Source organism: Mastacembelus armatus, chromosome 22 (genome assembly GCF_900324485.2).
Source record: "Mastacembelus armatus chromosome 22, fMasArm1.2, whole genome shotgun sequence".
Classification (NCBI taxonomy): Eukaryota; Metazoa; Chordata; class Actinopteri; order Synbranchiformes; family Mastacembelidae; genus Mastacembelus; species Mastacembelus armatus.
Window position 1 is genome coordinate 10,033,143 of NC_046654.1, and position 20,931 is coordinate 10,054,073.

Here is a 20,931-nt window from a genome sequence, read left to right on the forward strand (position 1 = left end):
ATGACCTGAAATCTGATGGCATGAGTGATTGAAGTAAGAAGTGTGTGGATATGAATTACCAAGCGTCTTTATAGTTCTTTATTGGAGTTATTTTCCTACTGCGGGTACTTTTTGCTCAGGGGGCACATAAAAGATCAAAAAGGAATTAGACTGATTCAATTACATTTTGACATTTACTGATTACAGTATGTTTGCTAATCATGATAATATTCAATTACTTTGACATTTTCAGGATTGACTTGTTTACTGTCTGACAGTTTACAGTTTATCAGACCAGTTTTATCTTTGTTCAGTGGACAGTAGGGTCCAGGACTATTCCAGTTTTTAATTTTTTTACTTCAAATTCATAACTCGATCACATTGTTTTCTCCAATGAAACTTCAGAGGAAAGATCAAAAAAATTACTTTTTACTTGTTTCCCATTGCCCAGAGCAATGTTTAAATCCAACATTTCCACAGATTCATCTTGCTTTTCTTCCTTGTTGAATGTTTGTTGTTCTAACCTTGGAAATACTAGATTTTAACCATTGTTTTACCCTAAGAGCATGTAAATGTGAGTGCTGCTGCTATTGGAGATAACAGGTAAAATTTTTATATTCAGAATGTTTTTTTTAGGTTTGTGTAGGGAAAGCTGTTTGATTGAACAACAGTCATGTACAGAGTCTAAGCATGGTGGCTTAGTGATTAGCACTGTTACCTGTTACCATAGCAAGAAGGGCCCAGGTTCGTAACCCAGCAGGGGTCTTTCTGTGTAGAGTTTGCATGTTCTCCCTGTGCTTGTGTGGGTTTTCTCCAGGTACTCCTGTTTCCTCCCACAGTCCAAAAACATGTATGTCAGGTTGATTGGTGACTCTAAATTGCCCATAGGAGTGAGTGTGGTTGCTTGTCTCTATGTGGCCCTGTGATGGCCTGGTGACCTGTCCAGGGTGTACCCCTGCCTTCCTCCCAAATCCTCCCCATCACGCGGTCTGATTTTCCTGCCTTTGGTCGAAGAAGCCAAGTCCCCACACACGCTCACTGTGTGAACAGGTTTCAGTCCCTACAATGCAGGAAAAACATGTAAAAAACCACCGGGAACTACTGTTTCAGTGTAACTTTATCCAAGAGACAACAAATGTTTTCTGTTCTTGCTTAGAGTTGTTAATTTCTAATCAAAGGTTTGTTGTTTGCTGCACAGTACTCAGTTGCAGTTGTGTTTGTTAGTAATAACTGCCAGCAGCTGTTTATGAGTAAATATTGATTTAGAATTCAGAAACGCTCAGGCTTAGGGATTAAAGCACTCTATGTGACTTCAAGTCTTTTGTTGCTGTCAGATTAAAATGATGAAAACGAAGAAAGTGTGTAGCCTGAAAGCAACTTTGGAGGACCAATCTTTACTTTGGAAGAGAAAACAACAAAATCAATACAGTTTAAAATAAGACAGCATTCTCATTAGCTGATTGAACCAGCATACATAGAAGATAAAAGATAAAGGCAAAGTTTCTTTTACTTTCAAGTAATTACTGTAAACTTGAACTTGTTAGACATAAAAATGCAGTGACAGATTTATAAATGTTAGTATAATGTTAAAAACAGTGTTTAGTTAGAGAGTCTTAGCCTCTGTTTTTTGGCTACTGCATAAACAGATCACAGATAATGCAAAACCCGAGCCTCTCAAAAAAAAATTAAGACAACAACTGTCCTTTAAAATATGGGTTAGAGGTCACAGATCATGTCACGAGTTACATTTTGGAGCGATTCAGTAACTGCAGAAGGAAACTTGGTGCATAGGCTCAAATGCTGTAGCCTAAATGCAGATTTAAAGCACGAATTAGTGCTTATCCTTCAGGTTTCTCTGCAGCACGCGCACAGACAGACACACACACACGCACAGCAGAGTGTGTGTTGGCAGCAGAGAAGCAGCAGCAGCAGCATCCTTGTTCACTTAAATCTGATTTTTGCTGCTTATATTCTGTTGACTAATGCCAAGCCTTGAAGAAGAGTGAGAAGTTGGTTAGGTGAAGGACAGACAGGTGACTCAAACTGCACTCAGCATCCTCATTATTATTCTCATTACCTCATCGCTTCCTTTGGTGGATAGAAAACTAATCGTCAGCATTTCTGAAGTAGTTACACTGCACTTTTTGGCTTCCCTGTTGCTGAAAGTAGGATACTTTAATTCTGCTTTAAAGGTGAACTGCCTATGACTAAATACACCTGTACATTTTATAAAGGGCAAACAAAAGTAAAAGAGATTCAATAGATTATTACATGTCTCATCTGACAATTTCACCATGTGTACAAACAATAATCTTCTTTTGTGTCATATTTCCCTCACTGGTGTCTTTTCCTTGCATCTTATCTCACCTAGATTCAAGAAAATGCGAGGAGAGAGGAACTGAGGAAACATTGTGTTTTCTTCTAATGATTCATCCAAATCCATCTGATTTCTGTTAAAGGAGTGTTTTTTTTTTAACTTATGTTTTTTCACTCATGTTTGTTTTTATTGTAAAATTGCTGCTATTTTTATATTTTGGTGAATAAATACAATTGACTAAATCCTGATTTTATAATGCTGGTCCTTTAAACTTTAATAACATAGTTTTTCAAACGTTATTTCTCTTGTATCTGTGGTAGAAAAGTCTCTTGGCTCGTGCTGCACATCCACACTGAGGCAGTTAGGGGAGCCTTAATGAAGCAGGCAAGCGCCTGCACAGCTTCCCATTGATGTTTTAATGGAGCTGCTTGTTGCAAATAGCAGAGGCTCTAACAGGTCAGCAGGCTTATTTGACCTGTTTTTAATTATGGCAAATGATGTCAAAGGCTGGCTGGAAAGAGAAGTGGGTTTCCTATTGACAACTGTCAATGTGCATGTCTGGGAAACAGGATATGCATTTTGTACTAACATTTTCCAAGATGAAAACATTCAAAAAACTCTGAGAGCATTTTCAACTGTTAGTCTGCTTCGCTTTCAGAGCACACAGCATGTGCAGACATAAAACCTTTCCATGGACTTACTTATACACACCACAGAAAGCATTGATTTTTGTGATTTGCGGGTCAGAAGATAGGTTAGCTTAGAGTAGATAACACTTCACTGACCCTTGGCAGGAAAAGTCAGTAAGCAAAAAATGTAAAATCAAAACAACAACATAATTATAATAATATTAATGATAATATGTAGAGATACGTGAGAATAAAATAGTAAGGAGAGTCAGTCAGATGCCAGAGTTTGATTATTATGCTTGGATCATAGCTTGTTCTCAATAATGCCACCCTTAATAGATGATTCTGACTCTAAAATAAAATGGGAAATAGCTTTTTAATTATTTATGTTGTCATCAGTGTGTCAAAACCTGTTGCTTTGCACAGAATAGTTTCAGAATTTAATGCAGTTGACTCACTGGATTACACATGAGGTTGTTACAGTCACTTGGATCTCATAACACAGAGAAGGGCTCTCTACTGTACAGAAAAAGAAAAATTGCCTTTATTTGGATGGATTTTCTGACATAAATATGTAGCAGCGGTCTAATATTTTGTCAACAGGTAAAGCACAAAAACATTTTTACACTCAGTCCCACCCATATGATACTACAAATGATCCCAACATTGTTTTTAAATTTAAAGTTGCCCATCACAGGCACTTTCAGTGTGTCACAGCACAAAAAACACACGTCTAAATAATCAAAGTAACAGCGTCTGAATTCAAGTATCTGGCACCTGCTGGTGTGTTTGTTGGCTCACTGAGACACTGCAATAGGACAGAGCCATCATTAATGTTATAGCTAACAGCTGTGCCTTTCCTGCTTGGGTAAGGTAGCTGACAACAAAATCATCACAACTCAGAGCCCCAGTCTGGGTAATGTTTGCCATTTTTGTTTGAGTTACAAACAGTTGACAATAAATCAACTAATTAGTTCAAATGTAACAAAAACTTAAATTAATTGAGAAGAAACAGGACTATTTTAGACCTTTTTGATCACATGCTTTGTTAAAGGAGCTGCTCTATCTGCTTTGTTTTACTTAAATCTTGGCCCCTACTCTGCACAGGAATCATGCAAATGTATATTTTGTGTTTGTTTTTTTTTTGTAAAGTCTTGTCAGAAATAACTGACTTCACTGCTGAAGTTGCTTTTTGGCAAATCTGGCAGCCTGAGAAGTTAAGTATTGTGTGTTTATTGTCATTACATAACATGCAAAATTGGTTAGTGGCACACAGACCTTAAAAATATGTGTGTTCTATCGTATATTACTCTCTAATTTCCACACAAACATTCAAAACTAAAAGTAAGAAGGTGAACAGCATGACCACAGCTACCTTTTTGTTAGAGATTTTTATATAACCATGTTCTTTGGTTTGTGTCTAGCTTCTAAATTGGCATCATGTGTCTGTGGTTACAGAGCAGTGGTTTAAATATCTAAAATGAAGACTGCACATCTGATGGGAAGAGGGGAAACACCATGTTGAGAACCTACATGAGTACATTATTTTTTATTATGTGATTTCTGTAGGTGGTGTCGGGAAAGACAAATAATCTGCCAAAACCTGCGTAACAGGTAACAACAAACACACACACACACACACACACATGCACTCTAATGCTAGCAAATCCACTCCCTTATGCTTCATAACTGCCTCTGCAAATACACTGACAGAAGTGATACGCCTTTAACTGATCCAAAAAGGAAAACTGTGATTGTGTTTCTGACTCATCCACCACTGTGGGTTTCTTCTATGAAAGTGTAATTTGTTTTCTTATATTATGTATTGAAATTACCGTGAGAATTTGAGAAAATATTCTCTGCCAAGCTGAAAATCCTTGAAATCCTTGATCTCTTTTCTCAAAAGAGTTTCTTAGTGTGATTAGCACAGTGGCAGAGCTAGCTGCCAGAGGAAACCTGAACAGACTGTGGCCCTGGGTTTGACCATGAATAAATATTGAAACACACCCTGAGATCATGTTTCCTTTCTGTCTGGTTTGTCCCAGCTCTGTAAAAAAAATTCCCATTTGCTGTAGAGGAATATTCCAACATTTGGAAATTCACAAATTTGCTTTCTTGGAGTTAGACAAGATGATCAATATAAGCAATAGTAAGCTTAGGATAAAGGTTAGAAGCCATGGAAAAAAGATATCCTGGCTCTGTCCACAGGTGAATCAATAAAAGCTCCATTATTAAGATATTGTATTTAATTTCTTTAATCCAAAAAAAAAACAAAATCTATGTTTTTACAGTGTGGTTCTAATATGTTATAGCAAGTTTTAGGTGTGTTTTTTATTTATTTCTCACCAGAAAACAAAGATATATATTTCCCAGCATGTTGAACTGAACACTTAGGGTGCCTGGACTCCACAGAATAAAGTGTCAGTGTATTCTTTCAGCAGCACTGATGCCCTCTTTTCATTTTGTCTCTCGTTTGGCTCAGTTCTCTATAAAAATATCTCCAGGCTCAAAACAAAATCTTTTTTCTCCCTCATATCATTTCTTGATTTGCTCTCAGATGTCGTTTCTGTCTTCTGTCTCGGGTCTGATTTCTTTGGGTTTCTTGCATGCTAATATTATTACAGTATAACCCTCTAGTTTCAGTTTACAGTATAATGCTCAGTAGCTGTCGTTAAATTCATATACTTTTAGCTCCTTAATCCCTGATCAGTTCCTCTAATCCACTCTTCTCCATTTTAAATGTTTGCAGTATTAAACTCATCCTTGAAGTTTAAATTTGCACAGAGCATTACCTCATCAATGCATCAATGACCTCAATGGTATTTCCAACAGTTTAAAAATTTGCCTCAGTATTTGGTGTTTTGCCAAAGGAAAGGAAATTAAATGCAGTCACTTTTTAAAAAATTTTTTTTTTTTACTTCTTATGCCAAACCTCCTGCGTGGTGCCAAATTTCCAGCAGCAAAATGGAACAGAGATTTTGGCATATGTCAGATTTTTACAAACAGTTCTAGTTCCTGTCTTTCTTTCCTTCATACACACACATAAACCTACTTTTGGATCCTTATGGGAGTTTAAATCAACTGGCCTGGAGATAAAGTGCACAAAATCAACTGTGAAATGTGATCTTTATGTGGTTCCTGTGCTAACTGTGCAGACAAAGAAATCTGAGCTGCCTGGTATTAACTGTTCTGCCAACCTGTTCTACAGTTTGGACCAATGAGGCAGAGAAAGACAGAGAACAGGTAGAAAAGAGAGAGGAAAGTAATAATTCAGGTCTTATTTGTGCACTTCTGGTAGAGTTAGTACTTTTTTAGTTGATAAACTGTCCTCTCAAACATCTGCTGAGGACTGATGGTACAACTCTATGAGGTCTAGGTGGAGTTTACAATAAGTGGGACACAATAAATTAGGAGACTCCTCTAATGGGTCACTGAGACAACTGTCTTCTACACACAGATACACACATATGAAGGAGACACATCCTGAGAGACAGTATTTCACATTTATTAGATTAGACATCAAGCTCAAGTGGTTCCCTGCTGACTGTGGGGATAAACAACATGTTCGCTGCTGCGTGACAAGATCTGTCAGTACATTGGTCTGTTAGCTAATCATGTAATAAAATGATAGCAATCAGAGTTGCTTAATATAAGGGATTAAAGACGGCAAATAGAAAACAAACTATAAATCATGTAAATCAAAAATCTTGCTGCATTTTTAGGGCATCCTCATTAGGTTTCAGCCTCAGCGTCTATCACTTTCTAGTATATTTGCGGGCAAAATATCTGAACAGTGGTGGTATGTATTATCTGCATAACTTCTAGCAGAAAAAAAACTGATGTTACTAAATATGCACACATGGAGTAAATATCATTGTCTAAATCATCATTTTAAGAAATGCTGAATATCAAAGTGACTGTATAAATATTAGATGCATAATCGGCGCTGCAAGTGGAAAACATTTCTAAACAACACAAGTCAGATTGAATGTAGGACGTCTGGCACTGAAAGACCACTTCAAGTCATATAAAATGAACCAGATGTACTGTAGGGTACATTTTTATTTGGCTGCAGCAATCACAGGAAACGTTGAGTTGTTATAGCTTGCAGGTTTCCACCATGTCTGAAGTGTCCTTGAGGAGGACTTCATATCTGCAGCCGCTCACAGAAAGTGTAATTGGCTCAGTACTCTCCGCAGTGCACGAAGAATAAAATGTCAAAATGGATCTTTATGATGGGTTTTGTATGACATGCATTATGCCTGTAACAGTGTCGACACAATAGATGCTTGTTCAAACCCTGTTTCAATCAGTATACACAAATGGCCAAAATCTTTCCCAAAAGTCAAGCTGTGTTTCCAGAAATTTTGTCTAAACAATACTTAAATGGAATAACAAGAAAGTTCTCCAGGCTAATCAGATGTGATTTGTAGAAAAGTTTGAAACCACATGCGAGGTCAGTGTAATGTAACCTTAGACACACACAATTGCAAAGTAAAAACACTTTACACTATCAAGCGGTCTTACTTATCAAAACAAGTGTTAACAGTTGAATCAACAACTTTCTGACAAGAGATTGAACAGTATGAACATTCATAATTCTTCTTTTTAAGTTAGAAAAAAAGTGTAGTTCTGTCAAATACTTGAAATGACATTTCAAATTAAATATTTCTGGACTTCTCAAAATTAAGTCCCTTCCCACCCACCCCATGTTGTCCACCATCATCCGTCCTGCTGCAAACAAGCCAGACTATGTAAAGAACAAATGTTCTGTAATGAGACATGATTAGTTTTCGGATTATCCTGAGATAGTATTTGTTGTCAAAAAAAGCTCAGGGGAACGTGGCAAGAGAAAGACGACAGCTCCTTGATTTAATGCTGGAAGACTTTCTACTCAGAAACATTTCTAGTGCAAAGAGTAGCTCCCAGGGACAATCGTCTAAGAAAACACTTCAAATTGTGGGTTGTTTCCCAACAATTTTCGTTAAAATTCAGTTAGTCATGAAGCCTATTAACCCTTAAAAGAGCTCCTAGGGTGGAAAACTGTTAGAGTAGGTAGGAAGACCTTTAAGAAGCTTAGGAGTTTCTTAAGCAGAGCAGAAAATGGCAGAAAGATGAAGAGGGAAAAGAAATGTGCTCAAAACTCTGAATGACTCTGGAAAGGCTACCTGAATTTCCCTTCAGGATTAATGAAGTTTATCTTTTCTTATCTTCTACCCATTGCAAACATGCTACAACAACACAAATTAAAGTGATCACCCCTCAGATATTTGGCACCTGAGAAAATGCAACAATGCAGCAGTGATGACTTGGGTCTGTGACAATCTTCCATCAGGAGAGTGATCATGCAAACAATTACTAAAACTCTCAGAACCTCATATCTTGTCACAGTTGATTTAATTTGCACTGGACATTCACACTTTTCAGGTTCACAAAAAGGCAGATATAGACTTCTCCAATGTTGTTTGAGTAATCAGTGGATCACACATCTGAATTTTTGCAGAAAATTTAGAGGCACCACATCACAAGCATTCTAGTAAATTAAGAATGTGTGTCTGATTTAGGTAAAATGTGCAATATTAGGTCTGTTTTTTTTTTTAAATAAGGGCTTATATCATGTTCTTTTGTTTGTGTTTGTGGAGGTGTGTTTTTTATGAAAATGACCGTATATTGTACCTATAGTAATGGGAGTCAGCTCCACCTCGTCACTGAGATAAGCGTTTTTGTCTTTTCCTTGCTCAGAGTTTGATTCAAAATTGGTCCTTAATCACTCCAAGGTAAAGACTCCAGATTAAAGTTGTTAAGTTGGGAGCTCTCTTGAGAGGATTCCTGGAAGCTTTATAAATACGACCCCTGGTCTGTCACCCTTAAGAGACTTCAGAAACCCTGGACTGCCTGCATTACATTGAAGAAAGCCATCCACAGTGCAGCCATAAAATAAGTCCAGTGACTCCAGAGTGGATGGCGTAGGATGGACTGTACAAAGCACTCTGTCATAAATAAAAAAGTTCAAGCCACTCTAAGTCTCTACTCTAATGAGGAGCACAGAAGCACCAAAGATTTACTTCAGCATGTTGCAGTAAGTATAGGTTTTGGCCACTTTAAAGGCAACAGAGACAAGCTGTAAACATAATGCTGAAAAATAGCACTTAAAATTATGGGATCAGGTATGCTTGGGATCATTGTCCCATTGGAAGGTCCAGTGATGCCCAAGCTTCACCTTCCTCAGCGTTGGCGTCATAAAGTTGGTATATCTTTCCAGTTCATGTCATTTGCAATTGGGGTTGAATAATTTCAAGTGTTACTGTATATAATCACATTATAAATGTATAGAGCTAACATGTTGGCAGACAGTCCTTTATCATAGACAAGGTAGCAATATTAATAATTTGGACTTGTGCTTCTGACCACTGAATGAATGCAAGTTTTAGCTCTGTGTTGGGTCTCTACCAACTCTGATACTTCACCCTTTAGCACATTAATGCTCTGCTTTGTTTACCCATTAGTTGATAACCGTGTTGGTCTGCTGTTTGCTGATAAGTATTGTATGCTGGATTTTAGAGGTTTTTCACTATCTACACACATATAGTCTTTATTGTTATATAAAAAATGTTGTTTGTGACTGTTTTGAGGAAATGGATTAACTGAGTTATAATAATAAAACCTTTATGAGCCAAGCTGTAAAGCAGTTAATTGCTGTTTTCTTACACCAACATGCTGGCCTGTAACCAACTCCTGTAGATGCTTTTCCTTTACATTTGGTTTCCATAATACTTTATAGTATAAATCCACCCTTATATAATCATAGTTGGTAACATCTGTTTGTAATGTTCACTGCATTCCAACTGCTTTCAGATATTATTTATTAATATTGTGGTCTGCTTCACTTCAAAGGGGTCATTTTATTTTACTTCTGATAAAACAAGTAAGTCTCTGTATTTCCCAGGAGCTTAAAAAGCGCATGTCGATGTGGAGACTACCTGAATATTCATGCAGTCGAGAAAAGAGGAGAGAGCTGCACTCACATGTATGTATCACCCACCTTGCCAGATATACAATAATGAAAGTAGTAGCTGCACAGCATACTCTTGTTTTGGGGTTATATGGGTGAATAAAATCTATAAAATCTGATTTTACACACAATACAAGATAACTAGGTTGTCTCCTTTAAGACAGCTGAAAATCCACTCTCTGATTTTACCGACCTGTCCTGAAAGTCATCAAAGTTAATGAACTCCATGTCCTATTTCTGGAAATGATGAAACATTTAATTTGTAACTTCTTTCCTCACATCAGCATGTAGTGAATATTAACGACAATATTTTCTAGACATTTGTACTTGCATTAAAACACATAAATCATGTTTCCTGTTGAAAGCACCAGTTTGCTTTTTGTTGATTAAGCAAGCTAAAACACCATTCTGATCCAAATTAAACAGTAATGAATGTATAAGCACTGGGAATAAAGAAGTGAAATCATCCTGCATTTCATATCTGCTGTCAAATCTAATAGCTCACTCCTTCAGCCACCACAGCACTAAATATAGGCTCTTTTAAAACTGTTTATTTTATGCATTTTGCATAAAACTGAAACAGTAAAATAAATCTTAAGTCTGTTTCAGCTTTTCTTTCTTTCTGCCTGAAATGTCGACTGTTTTATTTATTCATCATCTCTTGTAATTAAGGTTACACCAGATAGACTTGCAGAATTGTCTGGTGTCACTTCTTGGTATAAGTGGGGAAAGGGAAATAGCGGGTTAAAACTTGGATTTGATCATCAATGATTTGCTAGATGTGTGTAGTCTCTAGTGTCTTTTTTTAGATGCAGGATCTGTATGTGAGTCTGCAGATATAATGATAATAGCACAGCTACGAACAGTGTGCGGCACCTAGTGTATTAGCTTTGTACAGCTTTTGCTGCCTTGTCAGAATATGCTTCTATAAGAAACAGTGTACCTGTAGCAACCTGAGAACAGCAGTGTTTATATTGGATTAAATTTTGACAAAATGACGTGAAACAGAATACTAAAAGGAAATGGCCTTCTTGTAGTTCTAACATGGAGAATTCTTCTTTATAACAGCAGATGTGTTGAAAAGGGTGACTTGAGCCCATTCTTTGGTGAGAGTTGGCTGGTGGTCACCCTGTGGAAATCTTTCTTGACATGTAATAATCGGAAAAGGACACCACAGAGAAGAGGATGGAAATTTCGCATTCAAGTCATTTTTGAGAGTGTGCTAACTGAAAACTTAACAGGTGCAGTTTGGCACTTTAGAAAGCGTTTAACCTCTTTTGCTGACAGATTTGCGATGAAAAATAAGGATCCAGGAAGCAGAGCTAAATGCTTCCTGAATTATAGTGGGAGACAGCCAAATCTTGACTTTGAGCATGAACTTTATATGTTACATATCTACACAAAGAATATTCAGATCCTTCCCTTTTTATACACTTTATTTTGTTGGTTCATTTTAAAGGGATAAAATTTCCATTTTTGATTATGAAAATTATTTTTGCTTTTCCACTTCAGTTTTATTTCTATGTCAAATCACAATAAAAACCACCTCAAGGCAAGAAACATGTTTTTAGAAATTTTGCAAATTTATCAAAACTCTCAAAGTTAAATTTCTCCTTTAACAAAACTGTTCAGACTCTTTGCAGTCTGGTCAGGTGCATTAATTAGCCTGGGGAGCTCAGACCTGACTGGAGTTCACCTGTGGCAAATTGAATTGATTGGACATAGTTTGAAAAAGGCACAAGCCTGTCCAAGAGAAGTCATGTAGACCTCTCCAATAAAATTGTGGCAGAAGGTAGTTCAGGTTGCAGTAGAAAACCATTTCTAATGCTCAGAGTGTCCCCAAAAGCTGAGTAGCCTCAATTACCATGAAATGGAAAATATGGAACCACTAGGACTAAAAAGACTTGGCTGTCTGGCCACACTGAGTAACAAGGTGAGAAGTGTCTTAGTCAGGGAGGTGACCAAGAGCTTAACCATCACTGAACCAGAGCTTCAAGCGTCCTCTGCAGAGATAGGAGAAAATACTGGAATGAGGACCATCTCAATCATTACTCAGGTCAGTTTTCTTCATGCACCTGGTGGCTGAACAAGGTGTACAGACATGCAAGAAGCATAGGATTCCTTGTGTATATTTTAGTAAAAATGTATAGTGCAGAATAACCTTTCATCACTGTTGATATTCAGTGGATAGGCACACACCTATTTATGCTGTACCTTGTCCCCCATCAATGACACATAGATGATTAATCATAAACACTAAAAGTATATAAATGACAGAAGAAATATAGCTGTGTATAAGGATGAAAACATAACATTATTTTACTGAGCAAATGTTGTATAGAGAACACATATTTTGAATGTGGTTGTGAAATGCAGGCACATCTGTGAAAATAGAGTTAGAAAATGCTTTCTTTATAATTCTGAATAGCAGCTGACATCTCTGCATTGAAGTTACTCATCTCAGGCTTTAAGGCTGTAAAAGAGTCTCTCCTTTGCAATAGCACGTATGTATGTAGAAGATTAGATCAAAGGTTTTTTGTTTTGTTTTTTTGTTGGAAGCATCCGTAGAGTTTATTCAAAGCAGCAGCAGGAGACCAGGGTTTTATGAGTACAACGACACACATTTGTTCTGCCTTGTAACCTTTCATTTATTTTTTTTTCTTTTGTTAGTCAGGTTGTTAGTGTTAGTCAGGTCACATTAATTCTTGGCTGTTTTCTTTTGTACTTTATGATCACTGTTTTATTGTTGTTCATTAGAAGACATCAATGTATGATTGTCTGTACATGGTTAGTTCATTTAAACATTGTCTTTATGACTGGAATAGTAAATATATATGTTAACGTTGTTGTTACACCAGAGGCTAAAGCTCACTCAAATATGTTGCTCATTAGTTTCATGGAGCTCTGCTTTAACTCAGATGTGCATACCTCACGTTACTGGTCACATTGTTAGAGGACTATGAACATGAGGGATGGAGCCTAGAAGGGTTAACAACTTGTATTGTAACAGTAAGTGACTGACTCTTCCAAGGCTGACGAGGGAGAAACATTTTGAACTTCCCACGTAATCTGGTACCCCTGATTCTGAGGAAAATACTGAATTATTAAAGGACAGTTTCTGTTGTTTTTTCACCGCATCGGACAGTTTAGAAAGAAGAACGCGAGCAAGTGTGAGAAAACCTACAACAAAGACTTGCCAGTTTGAAAGTCAGGGAGTCTGTGGTTCCTGCTATAAACATTTGTTGATTGGAGAATGCATGGTGTCATTATGGTGCTCGACCTCCTGTGTTTATTCCTTCATGTGGATGTTGCATTTGTGACAAATTCTTATTAGTAATTCAGAAGCACATTTCTGTAGCAGACAGAAGAGTGTATTTGAATGAGCTATAGCCATGTGTTTAACAAAGCTCATATTCCCCATGCTCTGAGACTGATTCTTTAGGTCTTTGAGAGTTGGTGAGTTTATAATTTTATTCACAACAGCGGCGTTTTAAAGTTATTTTTCTCTTCTGATCTCTGTTTGTACCTCTACCCCGAAGCCTTTTTCCTCCCACTCCACAGCCACACTCACTTTTGATGTCTCTCTGCATATTTGCAATACGAAGTGCCCTGAGGAGCGAAAGCATTTTCCTCCAACTGCCAGTCATTGAAAGGTTCATAAAGGAGCAAAAAAAATGTTCTTCAAACGGTTGATGAAGGATGTTTTTTATGACTGTAGCACCATTGTCTGAGGAACACAATGGTAGTGTGATACAAAGCAGCCTTAGGAGAAAAGTTAAGAGGAAAAAACACTTGAGGAATTCAGCTTGGCCCTAATTATCATACAGGAAGGATGCTATTGAATTGTGTAGTTAGTTATTGGCATTGTACAGTTTAGTAAAATGTAGGACGTGATTACAATAAGACTGTTCAACAGACTCTAAATTACATCTCTCTGGTACTGTGCAAACTGACCCTAAAAATACAGTAGGTATTCACAGTGCAGGTTCACAAGTGATTCAGATTCATTATTTCAGTGCACAATTTTTACTAGTTAGAATAAGTGCATGACTACAAAAATTTGTCTGTTTGATCATTGCTCATTAAAGATGGTGTAAGTTTATATTATATCCAAGTACAGAACACCAGCATTGTTTTTTATTTTACTAGGTGTCTATAGGCATTTTTTTGGTTATAAGTGTTTGAATAATAATCACAATTTTCTTATAAAAGATCAGTGGTGAGAAGTTCCTCAAAGTACTATTTGTCATTTGCATTTCATGCTACTCCAGACATCTAAGCTACTGTTTTACATTTCAGAACACTATATCCACTATATTAATTATACCTCTTAGATTAAGGTTAAACAATATAATTTACTGTTCACCAGTTCCAACTTCACTATAACCAGCTATAACATTAGAAATCTTCGCTATAGTTGTGAGGACACTAATAGATATCTATCCCAATAAAGGTCTAACGCGAACCTAAACCTAATTCCAACCTTAACCCTGAAACCAAGACTTAATCCTAAAAAAAAACGTTTGAAAGACCGGCCAAAATGTCCTCACAAGAACGGTATCAGAGTAAAACGTGTCCCCACAACAACAGAAAGACGTGTATACACACACACACAATGTGTAGGACCAAGAGCCCGTATGACTGGTGAGTAACACTCAGTGAGAGAGCAGGCAGTAGAGAGAGGGGGGAGGTTGTCGTCACTGAGCTGCAACAGCATCAGCATCACCGCAACTTGGAGAAACAACTACACTGTCCGAAGGAGCGCACGCGGGTGTGTGTCTGTGTGACCATCAACTGTGTTTGTGACTGCCTCTTCAGCTTATTCATGAGGACTTAAAATCCCCCCCCCCCAAAAAAAAAGTACACGGACTCTCTGTGGAGCTGCCGAAAACAGGGGAGCCATGGACTGTATAAAAAGCCCCGAAGCTCATCTCTCCATCGTCATTCTGATTAGTAAGTACAGTAATTCTCTCGCCTCACTTATTCTGAAAGGTTGACCACACTTAACTTTTTCCTTCTCAGCTGTTTCATTGCGCCACTTTTCTTAAGGCAAATGTGTGATTGACTGCGGTTCATTTGCCAACAGCAGTGAGACATGAATGAGCTGCTGCTGTTCTGCAGCGCAGCTGCCCGTAACGTCGTGTCTCCCTCGCAGGGAGCGCAGGATTTATCATTTCTCCAGAGGCTCAGGCTGAGCCTGTTGCAGTCTGATTTGTCCGAGTGCCCGTGAATACGCCGAAAACACCACCTCCATCTCTGACGACATCCTAAGGTGTTTTCACATCCACTCTGAAAAACGGCTTCAGTCGAGGTGTCACAGTCTCCCGACGCGCATTAGAGGGAATTAGATTTCTATTCATTCACCCTGCAGCCACAAGACAACACGACAAGACCTGGCAAGAAGTGGCTCTGCAACTTATAGCCCATTGTATATACTTTTATGGGTTTGTGTATATTTTTTAATGCAGCATAACTAAAAAGTCTAAAGACAAACGTGAAGAACACACTGATAAAGTTATTTCTGAGCTCAGTTCGCTGATAAATCAGGTACCTTGTGACTTTCTTGGCATTACATCCATATTACTTCACCAAAAGAATTGAAAGTTGATTTTTACTCCTTGTTTACCAGGTCTGATCAGGAATAGTGTGAGTGTTTTAAGACAAGCAGAGAAATTATGGGGAGGTCACTTGAATCCAGCAGATCTTGGTTCATCTGGTTCCTCGGTGCACATTCATCTTCTTTTTTTGATCACTGACTACGTCTTCATGCCTGTGAGAAATTAGAAATCTGCCTGGTATAGAGTTCCCGTCGTTTCACACGGGCCTGTGTCTGTGTACTGTCTATGCTCAGCCACTCCTGGGATCACACCAGGGCTTGTGCCATTTTTATTTCCTTCTAAAAGTGAGTTACATGCGGGGTGAGTTTCTTGGCCAGCTCGCTCCAGTTTGGCTGAGATGAACTAGTCTAAGTGGATCTTACTGCAGTCGGTCCCAGTGACAGAGGAAAACCCAGGGTGAGCTCTGCCAAAACACGGCCCCTGGTGTCCCTGAGTCGTATCCAGCCAGAAGCAGAGCTGAGGAGTGAGTGAGGAAGAGAAGTTTTCTCATAACAGCAACACTACCTCCTAGAAGCAGTGTTTAAATACTAATCATTTGCAACAACATATTTATTTTACAGTTCATCGGTCAGAGCAGCTGTTTAAGGCTGAAGAAGATTTAAAAAAGACTTGGTCTCGGATAAATATTGAAAAAGTTGGCTGTCAGTATGCACACAGCATGAGATGTTTAGCATTTATCTAAAACTGCAACTCCTAACCCTTAATCAAAGTGATTTTGTTGCTTGAAGTCTAAACTTTGCATGCTGCCCATCTAACGTTTCACTTCTGGCCTGAGAAAGTTGCAGAGAGTCTTGCTGCTCTTCTCATCGTGTGACCTTTCTCCTTTGTGTGCCGCTCACTAAATCAGCTAAACAAGTTTTGTTTTCTTGCACGAACATGTACAACTGGCAGTAGACACCTATTTTCTTTGTACCTGAGTCGTACAGTGGATCTAAATCATGTGCTCTGAAAACACAACTGGCAGGAGAAAGTAATTAGTTTTGTACAAACATAAACACCAGCGATTGCACATTGTAACACATGGTCTGCAAACACAGGCGGAGGTTTCTGTGCCACAGGCTTGTTAGCCTCTCATGATGATTTCACCCTGTGTCCACATTATAGAACAGTTACGTGCCTGCCTGTTAGGGACACCTGTGTTTCTAAATGAAGTTTATCTTGTATATTATTCCATTATTCATTGATTTTTTTAAAAAATGTGCTTATTTTTGCTACAGTGCAAGATCCTGGCACTTGCAAGTGTTTTTGCTTTGGCAATATGAATATTATTATAGTATATTTAAAAAGAAATGCAGTGCCCACTCTGGTAGCACTCATAGTGAATAGTGCATGGTGAACAGCTTACATAAATGCAGTGCACTTTAAGGATCCAGCTGCATTTCTGGTCCTACGTAGACCTTTTACAACCTGGATGTTATGCTGTTCAGGAGAAACATGTATGTATGTATGTTTTCAGATGCAGAACTGTTACCTTCCCATCCATTTTAGCAGCTCTGCTAACTACCAAATTGCATCTTCTGCAATGACACAGAGGGGAGGACATTAGTCTCTGAGAGAGCTTCTTTTCACACTGACTCATGCCATCATTTCTATTATTTATGCTTCAGGAGCAAATCTCACTGATTACAGTGGTCTGATTACATTTTAATTGTTCATTCAACAGCAATGACTCTCAAACAGCATACCTTTGTGTCAGTGTGTGCACTTGTACTTCTATGTTTGTGAGGACTATTTTGAGCATAATAGGCTGGTCCTTACTTGTCTAGTTTCCTATTAAGGGTTAACACTTGGTTTTAGGGATACTGTTTAGTTTAGGGTAAGAATATAGGCAATGCAGTGTGTGTGTGTGTGTGTATAGATTATATAATATAGATCATCCTGTTTCTGAATTTTGGTATGAAATTAAATCATTGAGATTATGTGGAGTAGGTGGTAACTTGACCTTTATTAGTTGATCAATACAAATGTTAAAGTTGACCATGCTTGACCCGAGAGGAGCTGGGTTAGGGTGGAAACTAATTACAAAGGTAATGGTGCGTAAACAGATGCTTTTTCAGTGTTGTAAATGTTAGGAGTCAAGTGACTTGATGGTTAATTTTGTGTATATAATCACTTGCTTCATTCTTTTCCCAGAGGCGCGAACCTCAACACTTTCCCATCTGTATGTTTTTGTTCCTTTTCCCTGAACTTCTCATTTCCACGGTGTGTCTCCTTCCAGAATATGTCTGGCAGGTTTCTGGGGCAGACCTTATGTTTTGGCTTTGTGTTTCTCTTTGTGATTATTGCGCTCTACCTTGTGAACCAGCAACACAAAGAGACAGGAGCAGATGTTCTTTCTTCCCGTGTCCTTGTAGGAAAGTTGTTGGTTGAGAGACTGCTGCTTAGGTGTAGTTTGAGTGTAAGGTTTCTACGGCCAGCTGAAAGAGAGAGACAGCTAATCAAAGCTGTGCCTCAGGGCGTCACTCCTGTTGGCTTGATACCAGAACGATGAGCGATCAGCTGCGCAGCTCTCAGATCACTTGGTATTGAGGCAAAACCAGTGAGATGTTGTTAACGGTTTTTTTCTTTTGTTGTTGTTCTTCTCATCAAATCAGCAAAGAAAGAAAGTGATGTAGATAAAATAGACGAGACACAGTTAAAGTGCAAGATTTAGAGATAAAACCTGACAAGAAGCTGACTGCTGGCAAGAAATTCAAATCAACAGTGAGATGTTAAACTTGACTAATGTTAAAGGTGTGTTATGTATTTTTTCCCCCAGAGGCAGCAACGAAGTTGTGTATGTATTAATATCTCGATCTGTGCAAAATATTGCAAAGCTTCGATGAACTATCGCAGACCTTTGTGAAGCTAAAAATTAAAATTTGAGCATTTTTTTTTCTTGACTGATCATTTATCCAAATAATTGGCAGTTAATTGTCTGTGGATCCACTAATTATATAGTGACTAATTGTTGTCTTTAGTTTTATTTATACTTGTTTAATGGTGTGTTAAATCTACTCGCAAACAAAAACGACAAGTCATTCTAATCATTAGCTGAGACTTGCGTAATGGTTATTTCTGTCTGCTCATAAAGCAGCAGAGTCAGTATCACAGACGGCCCTGTGGGTGTTTACTCTGGAAAGAGAAGTTGCTGTTGAGTTTTTCCAACTAATTTTTGGCACCTGCAGCACCATGATTACCCAAATAATAATCTCCAGACCACTGTAGATCACAATTATCTGAATAAATATCTCCAAAAACGGACCATAAATAACAAAATGGCATGAGTCTCAGCTAAAATCAGTAAGAGTGGAGAGAATTGCAGTTGATTATTTTTTGGAGGAGACAACTGTCTTAAATATTGCACCGATCTGTCAGTTCTTCAAAGCTTGGTTTAATGAAGTAACATGAGACTATATTGTGAATCTTCTCAAGGAGAAAAGCACAGCATGTACTTTTATCTGTTAAACCATTTAAGTAGTTTATGACACACTGTAATGTGTAATATTCAGCTATAAGGACATTTTAATTGTTTATAATGTAATAACTTCACCTATAAAGATCAGTTATATGGCCCCTAAAAGGAAGTTATAGTGTTTTTAAATAAATCTGCTTATAGCTATATAATAGTCTGTCAAAAATATTAGACATTTATATACAGCTTATAAATGCTTTATGGGGGACTTGATGTTTAGGTTGTTTTACAAAGACTTACACTCAGTTTGTGTTTTGAAGAAGCACCAGAAAAATTAATATTAATGATTTAAAGTTAGGGAAACAGCTCAGGATCCCAAAAGGGATGTGATTTATTATTAAAATATTTAATTTCTGATTAGAGCCATTGATGGACTAGTACAGAAAGCTGCAACCGTAGGTAATGCTGTTTTTAATTTCTTGTGTTCCTTTTCCAACATCTGGACCACTGTCTTGCCCAGTTTTCCTTTTGTTTCTTTATATGGCACAGAGTTGTAGGAAGTTGGGATTTAGACATGATATGCTTCACATTTTACAGACCCCAAATTTCCATGTGAGGGAGAAAAGTAGACTAATTTGATGCTGAGTAAAAACAGGCCGCTGTTAGAGGAAGCAACAGGACAACAGGACAAAACAGAACAACAGATTTTCCAATGTCAGACTCAAGGTCATGTGTTGATTTTGTTTGTTTGTTTGTTTGTTTTGTTTAGCTGAAAACATTTGTGTTTTACAGCAGTGACATGATTTCCACACTTGGCTGAAGTCACAACAGAGTTAATAAGACTAATAATCTGTCATCACTTAACCGTGATTTCTCTTTTTCTTTGTTTATTAAGGAAACACCAAACATGTTTTTATCATTCTGGTGCTCAGTGTATCGGTTTTGTCTCAAACAGACAAACAATATCCTGTTACCATGAAGCATTTTAGTATATCTGACCTTGTTTTAAATTTTCCTCATATTGTGGGAAACATTGCTTTAGCACACTGTCAGAAAGAATCAGTCATTATGGCAAAACAGTGAGTCATGCAGAGCGATGCCTTTGGTTGGCTACAGTGACGTTCTGGCTTAATTCATGCCTCAGTGCTGAATTGAAAGTTATACGAGTGTGTGTGCACACTTATTACAGACACTGCTGTTTGAGCTCAGTGAAGGAAGTTCAGCTCGTCAGCCTGTTCACACTGAGTGCGAGCAGGAATTTGTGGTTAGAGATGAGAAGGCTGCTTCAGTCCATTCAGACCCCACCTCCCAGTGGTGTTATCCAGGTTGGTTGCAGGTCGACCCCACTATAGACACTGTTAGATGCTAAAACTAATGCACGCAGTGATGATGAAGTATCTTAATTGCTACTGCATAATTGCATAACATAAGTTAGTTCTTTGTCTTCCAAAACAACAAACCCTTTAAGTTTATCAGTGTCTTCCAAGGCCATGGCAGTTTTTCACAAAAACAGCCATATGATATGGCCACAACCGCTGACTGAGAAAAAATATCTGGCTGTTTAGCTGTTAGTGCTGTGATAGTGTATGTTCACTAGCCAGTTGCCAACTTTACCGGTTGAAAATTTGCCTTGCAAGACATCTAAAGCTCACTAATCAAGCGAGGACAGTCACCCTGGAGGTTATTCCAGGAAGGTGCTTTACTTCAATATTAGATAGATACATTTTCTGTCACACCTTGAAAAAATATTTTTACATTGGTTCTTGTTCCATATTGATCCAGATAGCTCTTGGCCTGTCATTTGGTTTAAAAGTAGTTTTTTGTTTTTGTGGGTTTTTTTTGATAATGATCTTTTTCACTTTATCTCGATCAGGGATTATACATTTAATTACAGCAAAAAGCAAACACACACTGTATGCACAGCTTGTCATGATTACACTCTGTTCTTCCATAGCCTATTTATGACACTAAAGTTTTTTTTT

General features: G+C 37.8%; 1 protein-coding gene across 1 annotated transcript in view; it reads left to right on the top strand.

The window, feature by feature from the left end:
- The first annotated feature begins 14,790 nt into the window (after positions 1-14,790).
- The window catches only part of ltk (leukocyte receptor tyrosine kinase), a 39,189-nt gene continuing 33,048 nt past the window's right edge, over positions 14,791-20,931 (top strand). The window contains exon 1 of the mRNA XM_026303495.1: positions 14,791-14,890. Coding sequence (XP_026159280.1) covers positions 14,839-14,890 — 52 coding nt within the window. The 5' untranslated portion in view covers positions 14,791-14,838. The remainder of the gene's footprint in view (positions 14,891-20,931) is intronic.